The sequence below is a fragment of the Aspergillus eucalypticola genome (genome assembly GCF_003184535.1).
Source record: "Aspergillus eucalypticola CBS 122712 chromosome Unknown BO83scaffold_5, whole genome shotgun sequence".
NCBI lineage: Eukaryota > Fungi > Ascomycota > Eurotiomycetes > Eurotiales > Aspergillaceae > Aspergillus > Aspergillus eucalypticola.
Genome location: NW_020290279.1, coordinates 630,008 through 646,900, shown reverse-complemented (window position 1 = coordinate 646,900; position 16,893 = coordinate 630,008). Strand labels below are relative to the sequence as shown.

The window sequence follows — 16,893 nt, the reverse complement described above, 5'->3', positions numbered from 1 at the left end:
TTTTTTCAACGACGGAAATGTCGACCTCAACGCAAGGCTGCCCGATGTTGTGTACCTCGCGGGGTCGATAATTTTCTCTCTGGAAAATGGCAATCGTCTTGAAACTCGGCCGCATCACTGATCAAGCCCATACTCACAAGTTAGCCGGAGAATCGACGGGATTTGCAAAATGTCGTCACCTGGACTTTATGATATCAGTGGAGATAAGGAGGCAGATACTGTGTAGGTTTGCGAGAAACACTCGACTTTCATCCCGACCAGGCTAATGGAGTCGAAGCATCGTTGCTGTACATGGACTTGGCGGGGACTATCTCAAGACATGGGAGTGTGAGACGAACGGATGGAACTGGGTTCGATCGTCGATCGAGCCGAGGCTTCAACAAGAAAAGGGCATCAGATCACGAGTCCTATCATTTTCGTATACCGCGAAATTGATGTCCACCGAGCCGACCGAGAATATCAGACAAGTTGCAAAGGTCTTGTTGGAAGGACTGTACGTGAAAATGAACGAAATGAAGCACAAATCCGTCGGTATTATTTTCATCGCTCATAGTCTGGGTGGCTTGGTTGTGAAGAAGGTATACTCTCCCTGTTTGATTCCCCCCGAACTCCCATTTATCCACGAAAGGCCTACATAGAAATTCTGACCTGAATACCTGCTTTTGCATAGGCATTGAACATTGCCTCTTCCATTCACAACAGGCGGTATGAGAATCTTTCCAGCAGCGTACGAGGATGCCTCTTTCTGGGCGTACCGCACCATGGCGCGGGTCTAGCATCCGTGGCAGGCTGGGGGTCCTGGCTTTTAGGTCCATTGAAAAGGTCCAGTTACGTAGAGGATCTTCGTAGAGACTCCCCGGCCTGCCAGGAAATCAGCGAGGATTTTGTTCAAACCGCCAAAGACCTAAAGATTAGGACATTTTACGAAGACCGGCGGCTGAACGGTTTACTTGTGAGACGCCCTCCCCCGGTCAGATGAAACCACTGGTAGCTGACTCGCAGATTCAGGTGGTTCAATCATATTCTGCGCAAATGAATCAGCTAAGCGAGGTTGCAACGATGTTACAAGGATCCGACCACCGTACGATTTGCAAATTTCGTGGAGACGACGATGTACGGTACGGAGAGGTATGGGCTGCGTTGGTTGAAATCATCTTATTCAAAAAACCGAGTATGTTTTACCCCCAGAGATGCCCGTGCGGTGGACGCTGATGTGTAACTAACTCTTCCATATTCCATAGATATAGTTCCTGGTGTTTTGCCAGGCCCAGATTCCTCGGCCTACGAGGCCAATGCAGGATCTGGAGACGGAGGCTACGCAGACTACGGGGATAGCACGGGTGGCAGGATTACGGAGGCTTCAGTCAGCCTGGAAGAGTCACTCGGGGGCCACGGATTCGGAGGAAGTGCCAATGGATACCGCCACGCCATTGCAGGGGGCGCTGAGGGAGGTTCAGCATGTGGAAAGAATGCTCGGGGAGGAAATGCAAGGGGAGGAAAGGCTACACTGGCTAAATAGAAGCCAAGCCACAATTGAGTTTGACTAAATCTTAAAACGTGCCCTATCTAACGCCTAAGGAGCCTCTCCTTCATCGATCGGTTCTCCTCATGTTTATGAAAATTCCCCGATACCGCAATGCCCGCCGTCGCTTTTCCATCCACGTTGTTCGCACCTCCCCCAAAGCCATCCCCGCCCGCCCCAAAATCCCCCCAGGCATTTCCTCCAGTTCCACTGCCTCCCTTGGAGTTCCCCGATGGGTAGAATATGCCGCCGGTGGCGTGGCCTCCATGGGCGACGGCCTGCTTTTTGCTGTTGGAAGTCGCCTCGCCTCCCATACCAAAGCCGCCAGTGGCGACGATTGCCTTGGTGTTGTTGTGGATGACCAGGGTGTCTCCGGGTTTCAGAACCTCGCCGATAGAAGCGTAAAGGTTGGTGAGCTTTTTGTTGCCGTAGTAAAGAGTGAGTTCTCCCTTGAGGGTTTGAGTGGACTGTATATAGGCCTGCAACTGTCGGAGCGTCATGTCATCCCCTTGCTCCACCTTAATGTGTCTATCTGTGTCGTCGGCTGTTTTGTCCTTGTTATTATCGTTGAAATTGAGCAATAAGATAGAGGATCTGTACTCGCCGCCTTTGATAACGCAGTTGAATTTGATCTCATTGGCTTCGTCGTACTTTCCCATTTTGGCTGAAAGAGCGTGAATTGGGGTTTTTTGTCGTGAGTCTTGATTAGACCCGGAAAAAAGGTATGATGTGTTGTGTTGCGATTGCTTTCTTTGAGGTAGGGTTGTCTCTTCATTACACGGACATGGCTGGGGAGAGAGTAAGCTTTTATACCCAAGAATGGGTTCCATTGCCTTACCGGCCCTATCTTAAACTACTATCGGGGCTCAACATATCCTCCAAGAACGTACATACTATACTCACTCTTTCCATAGCCACCATGTCCATATCTGCAATCTGCGCCCCATCTAAGGCTCGGTTTCGGCCTGAGATGCCTTTCCAGTAGGCTCTGACGTGCAGTTGGACGGTGGCGTAAAAACCAATAACAGTCCTCTACATGAACCAAAGGAATCGACGGCAGGACGTCGGGATTTCATCGGTCAATTGAATTGTACTTTGCAGTTGATCTTTCTAGCCTGCGATATCAAGTTGCCAGGCGACACATCACCTACAGTAGGGTTAATTTTAGACCCTAATCTCTTTGCTTCGGGATTACCCAAAGAAGAAAATAGACATTCAATGCAAGAGAGCTTTTGCATGCATGATGTAGATGAAGTCAGTAATAACAGTATCACGATATTATTTACAGACATGTACCATGTCTATGCAATGTGAAGTCCTTCTTAGGCATCAGCACTCTAACATGTCACACGGGTCAAATTCGACCCCGCAGTAGTACCTGACTTGTGTGTGGTATATGTGATCAGTAATGATTTGCTGAGCTGGCGAATAAGGTGCATCATACTAGGCACCGTCTCAAAGGCGGACCTGTCGGTGGGTTGCCAGACAATTCTAAATCGTTATTTCTTTTTCCGGATTACTCAAAGGAGAGACAGATGTCCGATGCAATTCAAGTGATCTACAGTCTCATTTAAATGCAACGCGATGGCATCCTTCTCCATTCAACCCCGCTGTAACCTACTCTTGTGAACACTCCGTATGTGATTGAGAACTGATTTACAGAGCTGGCTGATAAGACACATATGTAGGCACCGTCTCACAGGCCGACCTGTCGAACAGGCAATGAACAACAGGCAATATCCGAAGTCCGAGTATAGAAATAGTATATTCAAATTTAGCTACCACAAATTTTGGACCAGTCTCACTGCGGGAATCAACAGCAACTCAGCCACACCACCCTAATCACAAGCGCTGCTGTCGTATTCCCGCCCCATCCCCTCAGCAGAGAGGCCGATCAATCGACTGATCCCCCCAAAAACACTCAGCTCAAAGATATGGATCCTCCCGACCCATTTCCTCCCGATACAGTCGATGAATCATTCCGACTCGCCGTAGTTGTGGTTGTTGAGGTAGCGCTCCCACCACTGCCGTTGCTTGTGATGTCTCCGGTATTAAAGGTCTTGGTGCCGTTATTATTGTGAGTCACTGTGTTTCCGCAGTTTGTGTTGTTGGTGTTTCCACAATTGTTCGATGTCGTGTTGCCACAGTTATTGCTCCAAGAGAAGCTGTTCCCGTTACTGCTCTGGGTCCAAGGCGCGTTTGTCCATGCCCATGGATTTGTGTTACCCGAGTTGTTTCTCGCAGAGCTCGAAGTATAATATGGGTTCGACATGTTTTGAGACGAGATAGACAAATTCAACTCAAGTGTAGGAATGAGTAGGCGAACAAGCAATTCGACGAAACAGATATAGGTGTAGAACGATTGTCTCGAGGATCAAACCAGCAGGGAAACGCCCCTTCTTATACAAGAGATCGGATGTGTCTCTTGAACTTTCTCTCTCAATACGGCCTGTGCCATGCTTTTATGCGTCCGTGTCACACCGCATTCCCGTCATGCAGGTTTGTTAATGGCAGGTCTTGGTGGTTCGAACTGCAGGTCCCAATGCATAGAGCGCCTAGAAGGGTTTGCACATGTAGAGTAATACTTCTTATGTGAATGTAAAAGAGTTCGTTTGATAGACTCATTCCAGTGCTTTAGAGGAAGTATGATCTACCAGGTAGATCAGATTGGATCTGATACCTGGCCATAAGTGTAAGTAGAATGTTTCGGCTTCAGCTACTTTCAAAGCGGGATGGTGAAAAGGAGAAGAATACAAAAGTAAATAAGTAACATAAGAATAAGACTAAGGTGGTTTTAAATTTAGTTTCAGTGTCATACAAATCAGGTTTACAATATGCACTCCTCAAGTCAGAGATTAATGCGAAGGGGTCGGAGTGTCAAGATCCTGACCCTCGGTTGGCGATGGGCTCGTATATAGCTATGAGTCAATGTGATAATCAGGAGCTTTGGAACCTTAGCGAAGACATATGATTCCCTGATTATCCATTTCAATTTAAAGTTGATGGAAAGGACAGTAAGGCTACCCATCTGCAAGGCATATTCTAACTACGGAGCACTCCGAATTGATAGGTTTTACAAATATAGACCTCCAACCGCTGCACGAAAACCCTATCCTCAAGCCAATGAAGATCAATTCAGCTCTCGATAACTATTCACAGAGAACAATGTATTATGTTGAGGCGCGCTCTATAAAGAAAGCAAGCAAAACACCAAAAGAAAGTAAAAGAATACGGTAAAAGTATATTTTATTAACTATCTAGAGTATACAGTAAGATGAATAAAACAAGATACTTGTTATGGCAGTCTTAATATTAACTATATAACCAAGCTTGGAGTATTTTACTAAGCTAATTTTAGCGGACCGCATTATTATAATGGGGCGGACCCTTTCTTATGAGTTAAGCTTATCCCATCTTCAGATCCTTTTATTTTTTCACCCTCACCTCTTTCCTCTTCTTTCCACTCAAATCCGATTTCCCAATTTCATTTCAAACTTCGCTTTGCTTGCATAATTGCTTCCGTCGATTGTAAGATATCTCCCACTTCACCTTGGATAGGCCTTTGCCAAGAAAGCCATCTCATCTCCTGGGCTTAAGTACCGAGATGATTTTGGATAGATCTCTTACTCTGTCCCACCAGCATCCTTCAGAATAGTCTGGAAGATGTCAACTTTTACCGCCTGGCAGGCTGATCTGTTCCTTTTGGTAAGACTTCTTACCCAACGATTATATGCATGTTTTGACGATATTCAAGGAGCATTGGCAGAAAGATTTGCCGGAATCCGTTGAAGCCCAACGCGAGGAAATATTCGCTAAATATGTGGCACTTGGAGTCTGCGGCCGCGAGGTAATTTGATTTTGGCCCCTCATTGCTTCAACCAACGATCTAATTCATCGGAGTAGCCGTATCGAAACCAGCAGCGAAAACTAGAGAAGAGGTCTGTTCGAGACCTTCCAGTACCTAGTCAAGAGCTATTAAATCGTATCCGCCTACCTGCTGAGCGTTACTTGAACGAGGATCCCTGCTGGCTCCGCACCTGCTACGACCCTTCTACAGAAGGCTCGTGGGCCCGAATTCAAGATTACATCGATACCAAGGTCGGCGGCTCAGTTACAGTTTTCAACGACTCATTTTTGTATAACTTTGGTTCCAGCTGGGAGAAGATTTTTCTTCGTGTCCCACAGCTACTGGATAATACTTGTTTGTTTGAAGAATATGAAGAGAATGTCCAGGAGGCCCTAGAAGAGGGACTTGAATCCGACGAGACGGATCCCCATCGTGCCGAGGAAAGCGGCTATGACCCAGAGGAGGATGGCAACCCTTGGATTTGCTTTTTTTCGGAGTACCTCTTCCGTTTAGCGGCGGGACACATCCACATCGTTGATGAAAAAACGTTGGCCTCAGAAGGCGCTGACGCAGGGACTGTCCTCATCATCTGGTACGACGAGTGTGGACGAGCAATCCGTTACTATCGCGAGGAAGCGATGCACGCAGCCGAAATTGCGAATCTCGACCCTTGTTATCTCAAGGAACGTGCGTGCTGGAATAATGCGGAGATTGGCGAATCCTATAAGTGGGGTGCACCCTTAGGGCCTCCCTATAGCTTGGATGAAAGCCGCGGTGAAACCTCTGAGTAGGAGATTTTGTCTCGTGGGGCTCACCTGAAATACAACGATTTTTAGCTTCAATTTGCACAATCAAAGACATACCTCGTATCCGGATAAGGATATTTCAGATTCAAACAATGGATCCTAGTGTGGACTGTATTTCTGAACGCTCCGACCTCTGTCTAGTCAGGGTACATGTACAAACGGTATGCGACAAGGCAAGGTGTTGTCGCACGTGATACAATGCAAGACATACATACATTCTTCTCTAATATACCCTCTATAGCTGGACATCAACCGGCCATCTTTATTCTCATGTGTGAGAAATAAAAAACAAAAAATCTTCTATTAGACATTTTATCCCGTTGTGGATGCTTAGCTGATTCTCGTGAGCTACCGAGCCGGGTACGTGAAGTCTACAGCAACATAGTTACTGATAGAATATTCTACTTTAGTTGTCTATATGACGACAATGCAGGGATTCAAGTACCAAAGAAGAGTGAGCAATGGTGGTACTTCGAATTGGATAAAATCAGAGATCAATACTTCCGAAATACTTCACACTACTCATGCCGTAAGGTCTGTTGTCTGCAACAATCAAGGAGTGTATTGAAGAAAACTATTCACACATAGTACCGCCCATCCATTTAGACAAAGAACTATCACTTTCCGCAGGCTTTCAATGTCCTGTGCCCTCCGGTAACTGAATAGGTCAGGTCTTCTTCGAAGGCAGCAAATTGTTAGGGTTCCAAGAGTGGAGATTGAAGGCAACGACCTCGGATTGCTCGGCCGAGTTGAGTTCCATTTCCCTTAACCGAACAATGCCTACAGACATGATCCTCTGGCTGACCAGCATTTACTCCCTACATGATCTTATTGTAAAGGATACATACCTATACATGTTTGCAAAATGGCTGTGAGCAAGAGAGAAAAGAATGGTTCACAGAGCAACTTCCACTTTACATCCGGACACCGACTTGTCGACACCGCGATAATGTCCATGACAGTGTTCATATTTCCTGTTTTCCAATTGATCGGTGACTACGCAACATCTCACATTTATCAAGGTATACACGAACAAACACCAGCCCTAGATACAATCTGTTCAGAGTGTCCACCAGCCGGCCGACGGTTCGCCAATGGGAAAGATTCCCGCTACTGGGAGCAGCCGAGGGAAACGCACCGGAAGGGAAAAGCCTCCACTGCGGAGCTAACAGGGCTGCTAAAGACCCTGTGGTTCCAATTGTGCTTTTTCAACCTTTTCCCCGACCATATCAGAGCACTTCCTCATCGCCACATTGGCATCCAGTCAGACTTGGGCTCATGGGGGTAGCCGTATATTCAAACTAGTTCCTCATACCTCCTCTGACCTCTATATCATCTTTTGGTCGTGGGTATCCTTGGGGTTACAAAATTTTTCTGTGTGTTCCTCATTAGCCGGCAAAACCCCCCCGCTCATCCTGCATTGCAAATAGAGGGGTGATATCACGCACATACGGTTAGGCCCCTTATAGCCAAACGGTCTGCGGTAGCTCGATACCTTTTTCTATCGTCTGCAGGGCGATAAAATGAGGTCTTCCGCCGATTTAGATATAGAGAAGACGGACGGAAACCGTGCAAGCAACAACATTCCAACCTTGCTCGGTTCTCCTTGTACAGATTCTCCCCCGTTTGGAGAAAAGGTCCTGGATGGTGCAACCGACACTCGTGAGTATCGTGAATTTCATGATGAAAGTACAGCCATCAACGTGACGGAGGAACAGTCTCATACAGGGGTCCAACACGAGGGCAGCCTACCGCATGCAGAGACAACGCTTGAAGATGGCCTCCAGAGACCCTCGTCTGAAGCGTCTGGCTCAGACAGCTCCGCACACAGCGCCCCGATGACTCGAGTCACAACGGATGCAGATGGAAACACTTATCCTGAAGGCGGTTTGGAGGCCTGGCTAGTTGTCTTTGGTAGTTTCATGGGTCTCTTTGGCTCCCTTGGCTTGGTGAACACCATTGGAACTTTCCAGACCTACATTGAGGATCACCAACTAAAAGAATACAGCTCTGGAACCACGGGCTGGATTTTTGGCATGTACGCCTTTTTGACCTTCTTCTGCGGTGTACAGATAGGTCCAGTCTTCGACGCCAAGGGTCCTCGATTCTTGGTCTTTTCGGGTGCCGTACTGGTCATCATCATGATGGTAGCTCTGGGTTTCTGCACCCAGTATTGGCATTTCATGCTGGTCATCGGTGTCGCTGGAGGTATTGGAGCCTCGCTCATCTTCACCCCCGCAATAGCCGCGATCGGCCATTTCTTCAACGAGAAACGTGGCGTTGCAACTGGCATTGCTGCCACAGGTGGCTCCGTAGGAGGTGTTGTTTTCCCTCTTACCTTGGAGGCCTTGTTCCCCAAGATAGGTTTTGCATGGGCAACCCGGGTGGTTGCGCTTCTTTGCCTTATCTCAGTGGCCATTGCGTGTTTGTTGATCAAGTCTCGATTGCCCAAAAAGCCCGCTGTAAAGGAAAATATGCTGCCCGATTTTCGTATTTTCCGGGAACCAAAATTTGCTCTTACCACAGCTGGCGTCTTCTTCATCGAATGGGGCCTCTTCATTCCGATCAGTTACATCTCTTCCTATGCCTTGGCTCATGGCGTTTCCTCCAAATTCTCGTACCAGATCCTGGCGATCCTCAATGCGGGTTCATTCTTCGGTAGAGGGATCCCTGGGTTTGTGGCCGATTATTTGGGACGGTTCAATACGCTCATCGCCACGGTTGCGTTATGCCTCGTCTGCAACGCGTGTCTCTGGCTTCCGGCCGGCAACAGTGTACCTGTCATGGTTGTGTACTGCGTTATTTTTGGTTTTGCAAGCGGCAGCAACATCAGTCTGACCCCTGTTTGCATCTCTCAGCTGTGTAAGATCGAGAATTACGGCAGGTACTATGCTACCGCGTACACGATTGTGAGTTTCGGGTAGGTTATCATGTACCTGTCAGGGTTCCACAAGTATGAGCTAACAACCTTCTACAGCACGCTTACGGGCATTCCCATCGCGGGAGAGATCCTGTCGCGATGCAATGGCGAGTATTGGGGCTTGATTACCTTCACGACTTGCTGCTACGCTCTTGGCCTCGTCTGCGTCACGTTGGTCAAAGTAATTCACGTTGGCTGGCGTCACCCACTAGCGATATACTGAGGGAATAACATCCGAATCGGGCATCCATGACTATCTATGCGACAAAATGAGCAATTTACCTGCCGCTACTGACGGAAGAAACAACAAAAACTTACCCACTATTGTCTAATAGTCTCACGAACCTAACGATCCCCATGACATGTCAAGACATGGAATCTAGAGCGGTCCAAACATGGTACCGTCAAAACTCTTAGCTTAAGCCTGGCCTGTGGCTATCTGCCGCACATCAATGTCTAATCCTTACAAAATCACTCAATAGACCCATTGAATTGAATAGCGTATTGCCATCTAGCCCAGAAAATAAACCGACTAGAACAACCACCAAGACCAATCGTGAGGTGACCATAGACCCTGAATCTCTGGTGTGCGGCGTCACCATGATAGCGACATCATCGTCTAGAACCCCCATGACATCTATCGAGCATCATGCCGTTACCTTTCACATGACTATATAAACCCTCTTTCTCTCCCTTTCAGCTGCGACGCTTCAAGCCAGGTCAATTGCAGCCCCTTCCTTTCAAAGTCCCCTCTCAATCTCTCTTTTCCTTCTTCTATACTTAACCCATACATCAAAGAAAGCAATCCACCATGTACCTCCGCACCTCCCTCCTCACCCTGGCTCTCGCGTCCGTCGCCCTCTCCGTCCCCGTCGACACCGTCGACAATGGCAACGCCCCAGCCAGCGTGCCCGCTCCCACCGCAGCCCCTGGCCAACCCGGGGACGTCAGCGCCGCCAGCATCCCCGGCTTCCCCGGCATCACAGCCACCGTGACCATCACTATCTCGCTGCCCTGTGCCGGTGTCACTGCAACCATTGGTCCCGCCGACAAGGGCCTCGAAGCCCGCGCCACAGACGCAGTTCCTAGCTCTAGTGCCTCTGCCTCTGTGATCAAGCCTACCAGCAGCAGCATCAGAACCCTATCTACCTGCGTGGCCTCTCCTACTTCCACTGGCGCTGTAGTGTCTGGCTGTGCTGACGATGATGACGATGACGACGACGACGACGACGACGACGACGATGATGACACAGACAATGGAAACGGCAATGGCAATGGGAATGGAAACGGCCCCTCGTTCATTCGAAAGCCCATTCAAACCACTACTTCCACAAAGACATCCGTGACTTCAGTCCCTACTGCTACTTCGACAACCTCACAGAAGACGACTGACTCCGCGGATCCATCTGCATCTGCAACTGCTACATCTACTCCTGCCATTCTACTCCCAGCACCAACTGAGACCTCCTCAAAGGGAGGCGATAGCAGCACAGCCACCACCACAGATGCCACATCCAAGACAAAGACCGACACTGATCCATCATCATCCACATTTTCCACTCTACCTTCCCCTTCCCCTTCGTCTTCCTCTTCGGCAGCAGACAAGTCTAGCACTACCACCACAGAGAACCCATCCCAAATCCCATCAACTACAGCTACTGCTACTGCTACTGCTAGTGACTCCACATCCGCCTCTGAAACTAAAACCAAGCAAGCCACTACAAAGTCTTCTCAGGACCCAAGCATCACTTCTACATCCACATCTACATCCACGACCGAGACCAAGTCCACAACCACCACCACCACAACCAAGAAATCCAAGATCAAGCGCGGATTTGCGGCAAACGCTACCGGGGTTATCGAGGTTCCGCCGTTGAAGCCGAAGCCTACTGGTGGGCGTTGAACGGGGGGACGAAAATGGGTATTTGATTGAGTAAAGGGAGATGGGGTCGAGCAAAGGGGGTGAAGTATTTGCTAAGTTGGTAGTTTAGGTTAACATCTTTTGAAAGTTTGGAGAGAGTAGGGGATAAAATCATAAATTGTTTGTTGGTTGCTTGGTATATCTCTCTCGTACTTTTCTTATGTCTAGCTAGCTGTATCTAAATGGGTTTAGTTTTGGTTTAAGCTTCACTTCATTCTTTCGTTGCTTTGGGGGAGGCATGGTGGGTATAGAAGGCAGGTACGTAGGCAGTCGTTCTTGGGTTATTCTGTGGTGGGTTGGTAAGTTTCTCACTCACTCACGTTTCTCTCTCTCTCTCTCTCTGTGTGTGTGTGTGTGTGAGAGAGAGTGATTTGATTGGTGGTGAAGAGAGTAGATAAGATGTATGCTGTTTTACTCCAGATGAAATGATTCAGATTGCGCCTGATTCTACCTACTTAGCTACCTAGCTACCTCATTGCTTTTGCTCTAATAGATACCACGAGAAGATATAACTTCCTTAAACCAACGTCCCTACTACAAGGGAAGAGTGTCGGCATACGCCGAGAGTGTAAATATGAAACTGTAGAAGAAAAGGAAAAGTTATGGCTGATTCAGGTCTTCCTGATCCCCAACCAAGGGGCTCATCTGCTAGTGTGAAAAGATTAAGTACAATACAAATAGGAAGGAGAAGATGACTCGGGTCGCAAAAAGCATGCGTTAAGAAGGTGGAACGAGTTTAGATGAGAAGAGAAAAAGGAGCTGCCGGGCAAATAACTGGAACATATGCAAGAGAATTTCCGCAAGCAAAAGCAGAAGGATGCTGGCTCCCTTGACCATTGCTTGACTCGCCCGTATTTGTCTTCATTCCATGCCGCAGGTTTATATGGAGAAACCCCGCCTGTGGTTCCTTGCGCCAAACACCTTACACCAGAGGTTTACTGGCATAAACAGTAACAACCGAAATCAAAACACACTATAGTATAGGCAGATGAGAAAGGGAAGAAGAGAGAGGCAAAATGAGAAATGCCATGGCTCGGCTGTCGACAATGTTACCAGCGACAAACGTATGCAAAAGCAGGAAAATCGACCGAGAAGCTGGGGAAACGAAGCGAAAGCGGAAGGCGTATGCGGTGGGACATAAGATGTAAGTTTTCCCGAAGGGAAACTGAGAGGAATAAAACGAGATGGGGTGCCAAGAATAGGTCACCAGGCCAAAGAACATTTCTTACAGGCGCAGCATAAAGAGATAGGGTATAAGGTTTGCATCGAAGCCATTCGGAAAGATGAAAGGAAAACAAGCGAAAGGATATCTTGAGAGCGTCTCACGAGCTGTTGGACCGCAGCAGTGCCTGGTAGAACCCGTTAGTATGACAAAGGTCCTTTTCGCAACTATGCAGGTGCAAGACTCACCCTTTCGACGGCAAGCTCATCCGCTCGGTCATTTGGGCTTGCGAGGCCACCACCACGATTAATAGTACTGGTTGCGGTCACGGATCGAGGTTCCAACCCCGGACGCTGTTGGCTCTTGCCATCAGGCCCACTGTGATGGACCGGGTGCATTTCACCACTACTTGAGATGCGCGACTCCTTGCTCTTCTCCAAAAGAGAACCACCTAACGTAGCACATTTGAGGATGGTCTGCATCATCTGATTCTGCTTCAGAGGTTTCGACAGGTACTCATCCATCTGGGCCTGGATACACTTCTCTCGATCACCCAACATGGCGTGTGCAGTTAGCGCGATGATCGGTGTCCGGCTGAGACCACTTTCCCTCTCATACTCCCGGATCTTGCCAGTGGCTTCGAAGCCACCCATGACTGGCATCTGGACATCCATCAGAATAACATCGTAGCGCCGTTGCTTGACGGCTTCTACAGCCTCGAGACCGTTGCTGACGACAGAAACGTTGTGGTTGTGTTTCTCGAGTATCTTCACGGCCAACTTCTGATTGACGTCGTTGTCCTCCGCCAGAAGGATGTCGAACGACCGGGAGTGGTCCGTAGTGATGGGTGTAGACCGTCCCTCAAGAGCAGGCAGCATACCATTACCGAGATCAATCGGCTGACAGGGCGTGGTCATATAGGAGCTGATACCGAGGTCGAGGGCAGACTTCAAACTGACACAGACCAGCGGGCATACCAAGACAATAGGAACGTACTTGAAGTCATCGAACGTCCGCAGCAGCCGAGCAGTGGCCACCGAGTCCACGATTATTACATCATAGGCATGGCCGGATTCTTTGCCGGACGGGTCCTGGATCTCAGGCGGCGGAACATGATCCTCGTTCCGCACCACTAACGGTTCCAGGTCGATTTGTTTGAGCATCTTCATCACATTCTCGGCCTGGCCGCCATTCTCGCCCTTGTCGATGAAAAGAACACGGTGGTTCTTGTACGGCATCAGCTGCGAGGCGATGACGCTCAAAGACTGGTCCGCCAGTTTGACAACGCAGGTGAAGTGGAAGGTACTGCCATGGCCATATTCCGAAGTGACCCAAACATCACCACCCATCAGGTTCACTAGGCGCTTGGAGATGGACAGACCAAGACCTGTTCCACCAAACCTCCTGGTAGTCGATCCGTCGGCCTGCTGGAAGGTGTCGAAGATGAGGTCTAGCTTGTCCTCCTCTATCCCGATACCTGTGTCGGAGACGGAGAATTCGAACGCATACTCATCTGCCGCGCACTGCTCTCGATCAGATTTGCAGATGGTGAGCTTGACCTCGCCGTGCTCGGTGAACTTGATGGCGTTGCCGACAAGATTGAGGATGATCTGCCGCAGACGGAAGGGATCACCGATGACATAGTCAGGAACGGTGTTGTCCACCTGGTACGTCAAACTCAGGAACTTCTCGTTGGCCTTGACGGCTAACGTCTTCAGGGCGTTGAAGACGGTTCCCCTCACGGTGAACGGGATGCTCTCGATCACCATACGGTTCGCTTCGATCTTGGAGATATCGAGTATGTCATCAATAATGGTGAGCAAGCTGTTTGCCAGGTTGTGCACGACATTCAACATCTCTCGAGTATATGGCTTGAGATCATCAGTGTCCAAGGTCAACTGCGTCATCCCGATGATACCGTTCATGGGCGTCCGAATCTCGTGACTCATGTTCGCAAGGAACTCGGATTTGGTGCGGTTGGCCAATTCTGCAGCTTCCCTGGCAGCCGTGTTACGTTGAATACTGTCTCGGAGGTTGGAAACCATCTTGTTGATCTTCCGCTTCAACTCATCCATTTCGCCGGATGCGTTGACCGTGATGAGCTTGGTGAAATCGCCGTCCGTGGCAGCATCCGTGATCTCACCGAATGCGCGCACCTGCGACGTCAAGTTTTCGGCCATGGTATTGACGTCTTCTGTAATCTCCTTCCATGTTCCAGCGATTCCTTCGACGTTAGCTTGACCACCCATCTTGCCATCCACGCCGACATCGCGGGCCACCTTCTTCAGTTCAGTTGCGAATTTGGCCAGTCGGTCAACCATGTGGTTGATGGTGACCTTCAACGTGAGTATTTCTCCTTGTGCATGGACCTCGATCTTCTTGCTAAGGTCACCCTTTGCAATGGCTTGCGTAACGTCTGATATACTCCGCACTTGGGAGGTCAGATTCTGGGCCATGGTGTTCACGTTGTCGGTTAGATCCTTCCATTTGCCTTCCACATTATCAACCTTGGCTTGACCGCCCAGTGTACCATCCGTGCCGACTTCACGTGCGACCTTGCTGACTTCGAAGGCAAAGGTATTTAGCCGGTCCACCATGCCGTTGATCGTGCTCTTCAAATCCAGGATTTCACCTTGGACATTCGCCGTCACCTTCTTTGTCAAATCACCCTTGGCGACGGCGGTGGTCACGTCGGCGATCTCCCTGACCTGGGTGGTCAGGTTGTTGGCCATACGGTTGACATTTTCGGTTAGATCCTTCCATGTGCCCTCCACATCGTTGACGGTGGCTTGACCACCCAGGACACCATCCGTACCGACCTCCTTGGCGATCTTGGTGACTTCTTGTGCGAACTGCCGTAGTTGGTCAACCATGGAATTGATGATATTTTTCAACTCTGCGATCTCCCCCTTGCAGTTCGCCTGAACCTTCTGCGTCAAGTCACCCTTCGCCACAGCCTTGGTAACCGTGGCGATATCTCGCACTTGTGTCGTAAGATTGTTCGCCATGGCGTTGACATTCACCGTGAGTTCGTTCCACATGCCTTGTACCCCTTCGATTTGGGCCTGTCCACCAAGCACACCTTCCGTACCGACGTCACGCGCGACGCGGGTGACCTCCGTTGCAAATGTTCTTAGTTGGTCCACCATGGTGTTGATCGTCTGTTGCAGTTCCAAAATTTCACCCTGGGCCCGGCTTTCGATCTTCTGGCTCAGGTCACCGTGGGCGACCGCTGTCGTGACCGCAGCGATCTCACGGACCTGATCGGTGAGATTCTTGGCCATTATGTTGACGTTCTCCGTCAACTCTTTCCAGATACCATGCACCCCAGTGATCTGAGCCTGACCACCGAGTATGCCCTCTGTTCCTACCTCTCGTGCGACTCGCGACACCTCGCTACCGAAGACTTGTAGTTGGTCCATCATGGTGTTGATTGTACGCTTGAAAGTGGCAATTTCGGGGTCCATCTCCAACGGGTGAATCTGCACCTTCATGGAGAGGTCACCATTTGCGACCTGGGTAATGATGCCGCCAATTTCCCGGAGAGCCTTTTGGAACGCTTCGTTGGCCTGCTGGTGCTTGCGTAGCTCCCGCTCCAGCAAGACCACATCTTCGTTTTCGACCTTGGTCAAAGCCCGTCGTGTTTGCTCCTCCTGTTGTTGTAATTCATCACGGACCTGAGCAATAATATCCTTCTGAAAACTTATTTCCTCCGCCTGTTTCTGGACATGATTCCGTAGGTAGCTGATATCCTCCTCGCGTACCAAACGTGTCCTTGAGTTCAGTTCCTCATCTTCATCACTCTCTTCATCATCGATGTCTTCCTCCACTTCGTGGTCTTCCGGTTCGATGGCCGATCGTCTGGATCCATGGGGTGGTGGTTGTGTTTTTTGATGCTGTGAGAGGCAAGAGTCAGAACCGTCACGGGACGAAACACGAGAGAGACCAAAGGACCAGAGGAAATCAGCGTCCTCCTCGCCGGGAGTGAGACAGGACTGGGAGGATTTGGGGGTTGACTGGTGGTGACTGACATTTTGGAATTCCAGATGACGGACTCGTCGGACCAAAGCTTCCAACTCCTGTTCAAAAGCTGCCTTTGCCGAGCTCGATTCTCCCGGGAGTTTTGCGAGTTTTGTGTCGTAGCCATTGGCGGGAGGGTGGGAGAATTCGAAGTCGAAGGGAGGAGCGCTGGAGGAAGGAGTTTCTTTCGCAAGACCTCTCAGGATGGCAGCAGCGGCCGCGAGCGTTTCGTCCGCGCCAGCCATTGTGCCCTAGGACGTCTCAGTAAATAACGGACATAAGTACATATGCAGGTCGTGAAGAAATTTCTGTTCGATCCCCGATGCGTCTAGAGATTGTCACACCGCATGTGAGAAATATTCAAGGTGATAGAGAGGTGATAATAAAAATGGTGGCAAAAAATGGAAGATAAAAAAAAAATTCAGAAAGCGCGTAGGATGAAGGACATGAGATGGAGATGAAGATGGGAGGGGAGATAGGAGGAAGGGCGAAAGTCTATCGAGAGGTGACGGGAGTCGACTCCGAATATAATAAGATTTGGAGACACCTCAAAAGAGGGGAGAGATGTAAGAAAAGATAAAACGGTAAACCCCCAGGAAAAATCCAAGAAAAAGATTTTTGGGAAAGATCCAAAAGGTAAAACAAAATTATCGAGAAGCAGAGGTCAAAAAAGGGCGAAGAAGGGGAATGAGGGG

The 16,893-nt window shown here is 49.2% G+C and overlaps 6 protein-coding genes across 6 annotated transcripts; 4 read left to right on the top strand and 2 right to left on the bottom strand.

Moving 5' to 3' along the window:
• Nucleotides 1-39: 39 nt before the first annotated feature.
• On the top strand, nt 40-1,519 carry BO83DRAFT_355204 (uncharacterized protein; the record flags this gene model as incomplete). The annotated part of the gene is made up of 5 exons (XM_025529135.1): nt 40-222; nt 278-578; nt 671-952; nt 1,009-1,171; nt 1,242-1,519. The coding sequence occupies exons 1-5, from the start codon at nt 170-172 to the stop codon at nt 1,517-1,519; spliced, it is 1,077 nt and encodes a 358-aa protein (XP_025391104.1). The 5' UTR covers nt 40-169.
• A 47-nt stretch (nt 1,520-1,566) lies between these two features.
• Nucleotides 1,567-2,296, bottom strand: BO83DRAFT_435017 (uncharacterized protein; the record flags this gene model as incomplete). The annotated part of the gene is made up of 2 exons (XM_025535853.1): nt 2,127-2,296; nt 1,567-2,066 (listed from the first exon to the last, which is right to left on the bottom strand). Exons 1-2 carry the CDS (start codon nt 2,179-2,181, stop codon nt 1,567-1,569), a joined length of 555 nt encoding a protein of 184 aa, XP_025391103.1. The 5' UTR covers nt 2,182-2,296.
• A 2,655-nt stretch (nt 2,297-4,951) lies between these two features.
• Nucleotides 4,952-6,226, top strand: BO83DRAFT_355202 (uncharacterized protein). Its single transcript, XM_025529134.1, has 3 exons — nt 4,952-5,227; nt 5,277-5,369; nt 5,426-6,226. Exons 1-3 carry the CDS (start codon nt 5,186-5,188, stop codon nt 6,158-6,160), a joined length of 870 nt encoding a protein of 289 aa, XP_025391102.1. The 5' UTR covers nt 4,952-5,185; the 3' UTR covers nt 6,161-6,226.
• A 1,787-nt stretch (nt 6,227-8,013) lies between these two features.
• On the top strand, nt 8,014-9,318 carry BO83DRAFT_306484 (MCT family MFS transporter; the record flags this gene model as incomplete). The annotated part of the gene is made up of 2 exons (XM_025527294.1): nt 8,014-9,095; nt 9,153-9,318. The coding sequence occupies 2 exons, from the start codon at nt 8,014-8,016 to the stop codon at nt 9,316-9,318; spliced, it is 1,248 nt and encodes a 415-aa protein (XP_025391101.1).
• Nucleotides 9,319-9,906: 588 nt separating this feature from the next.
• On the top strand, nt 9,907-11,074 carry BO83DRAFT_459693 (uncharacterized protein; the record flags this gene model as incomplete). The annotated part of the gene is made up of 1 exon (XM_025537182.1): nt 9,907-11,074. One exon carries the CDS (start codon nt 9,907-9,909, stop codon nt 10,996-10,998), a length of 1,092 nt encoding a protein of 363 aa, XP_025391100.1. The 3' UTR covers nt 10,999-11,074.
• Nucleotides 11,075-12,338: 1,264 nt separating this feature from the next.
• On the bottom strand, nt 12,339-16,443 carry tcsC (putative two-component osmosensing histidine kinase (Bos1); the record flags this gene model as incomplete). Its single annotated transcript, XM_025527293.1, has 2 exons — nt 12,339-12,365; nt 12,427-16,443. 2 exons carry the CDS (start codon nt 16,441-16,443, stop codon nt 12,339-12,341), a joined length of 4,044 nt encoding a protein of 1,347 aa, XP_025391099.1.
• Between the last annotated feature and the right edge of the window lie 450 nt (nt 16,444-16,893).

What these genes read in the sequence shown, in the direction of transcription:
- BO83DRAFT_355202 (XM_025529134.1), top strand. Translation starts at nt 5,186, where the DNA reads ATGTCAACTTTTACCGCCTGGCAGGCTGATCTGTTCCTTTTG. An exon ending in AGGCTGATCTGTTCCTTTTG is followed by an intron (nt 5,228 to 5,276) that starts GTAAGACTTCTT and finishes ACGATATTCAAG; the next exon opens with GAGCATTGGCAGAAAGATTT. An exon ending in TTGGAGTCTGCGGCCGCGAG is followed by an intron (nt 5,370 to 5,425) that starts GTAATTTGATTT and finishes TCATCGGAGTAG; the next exon opens with CCGTATCGAAACCAGCAGCG.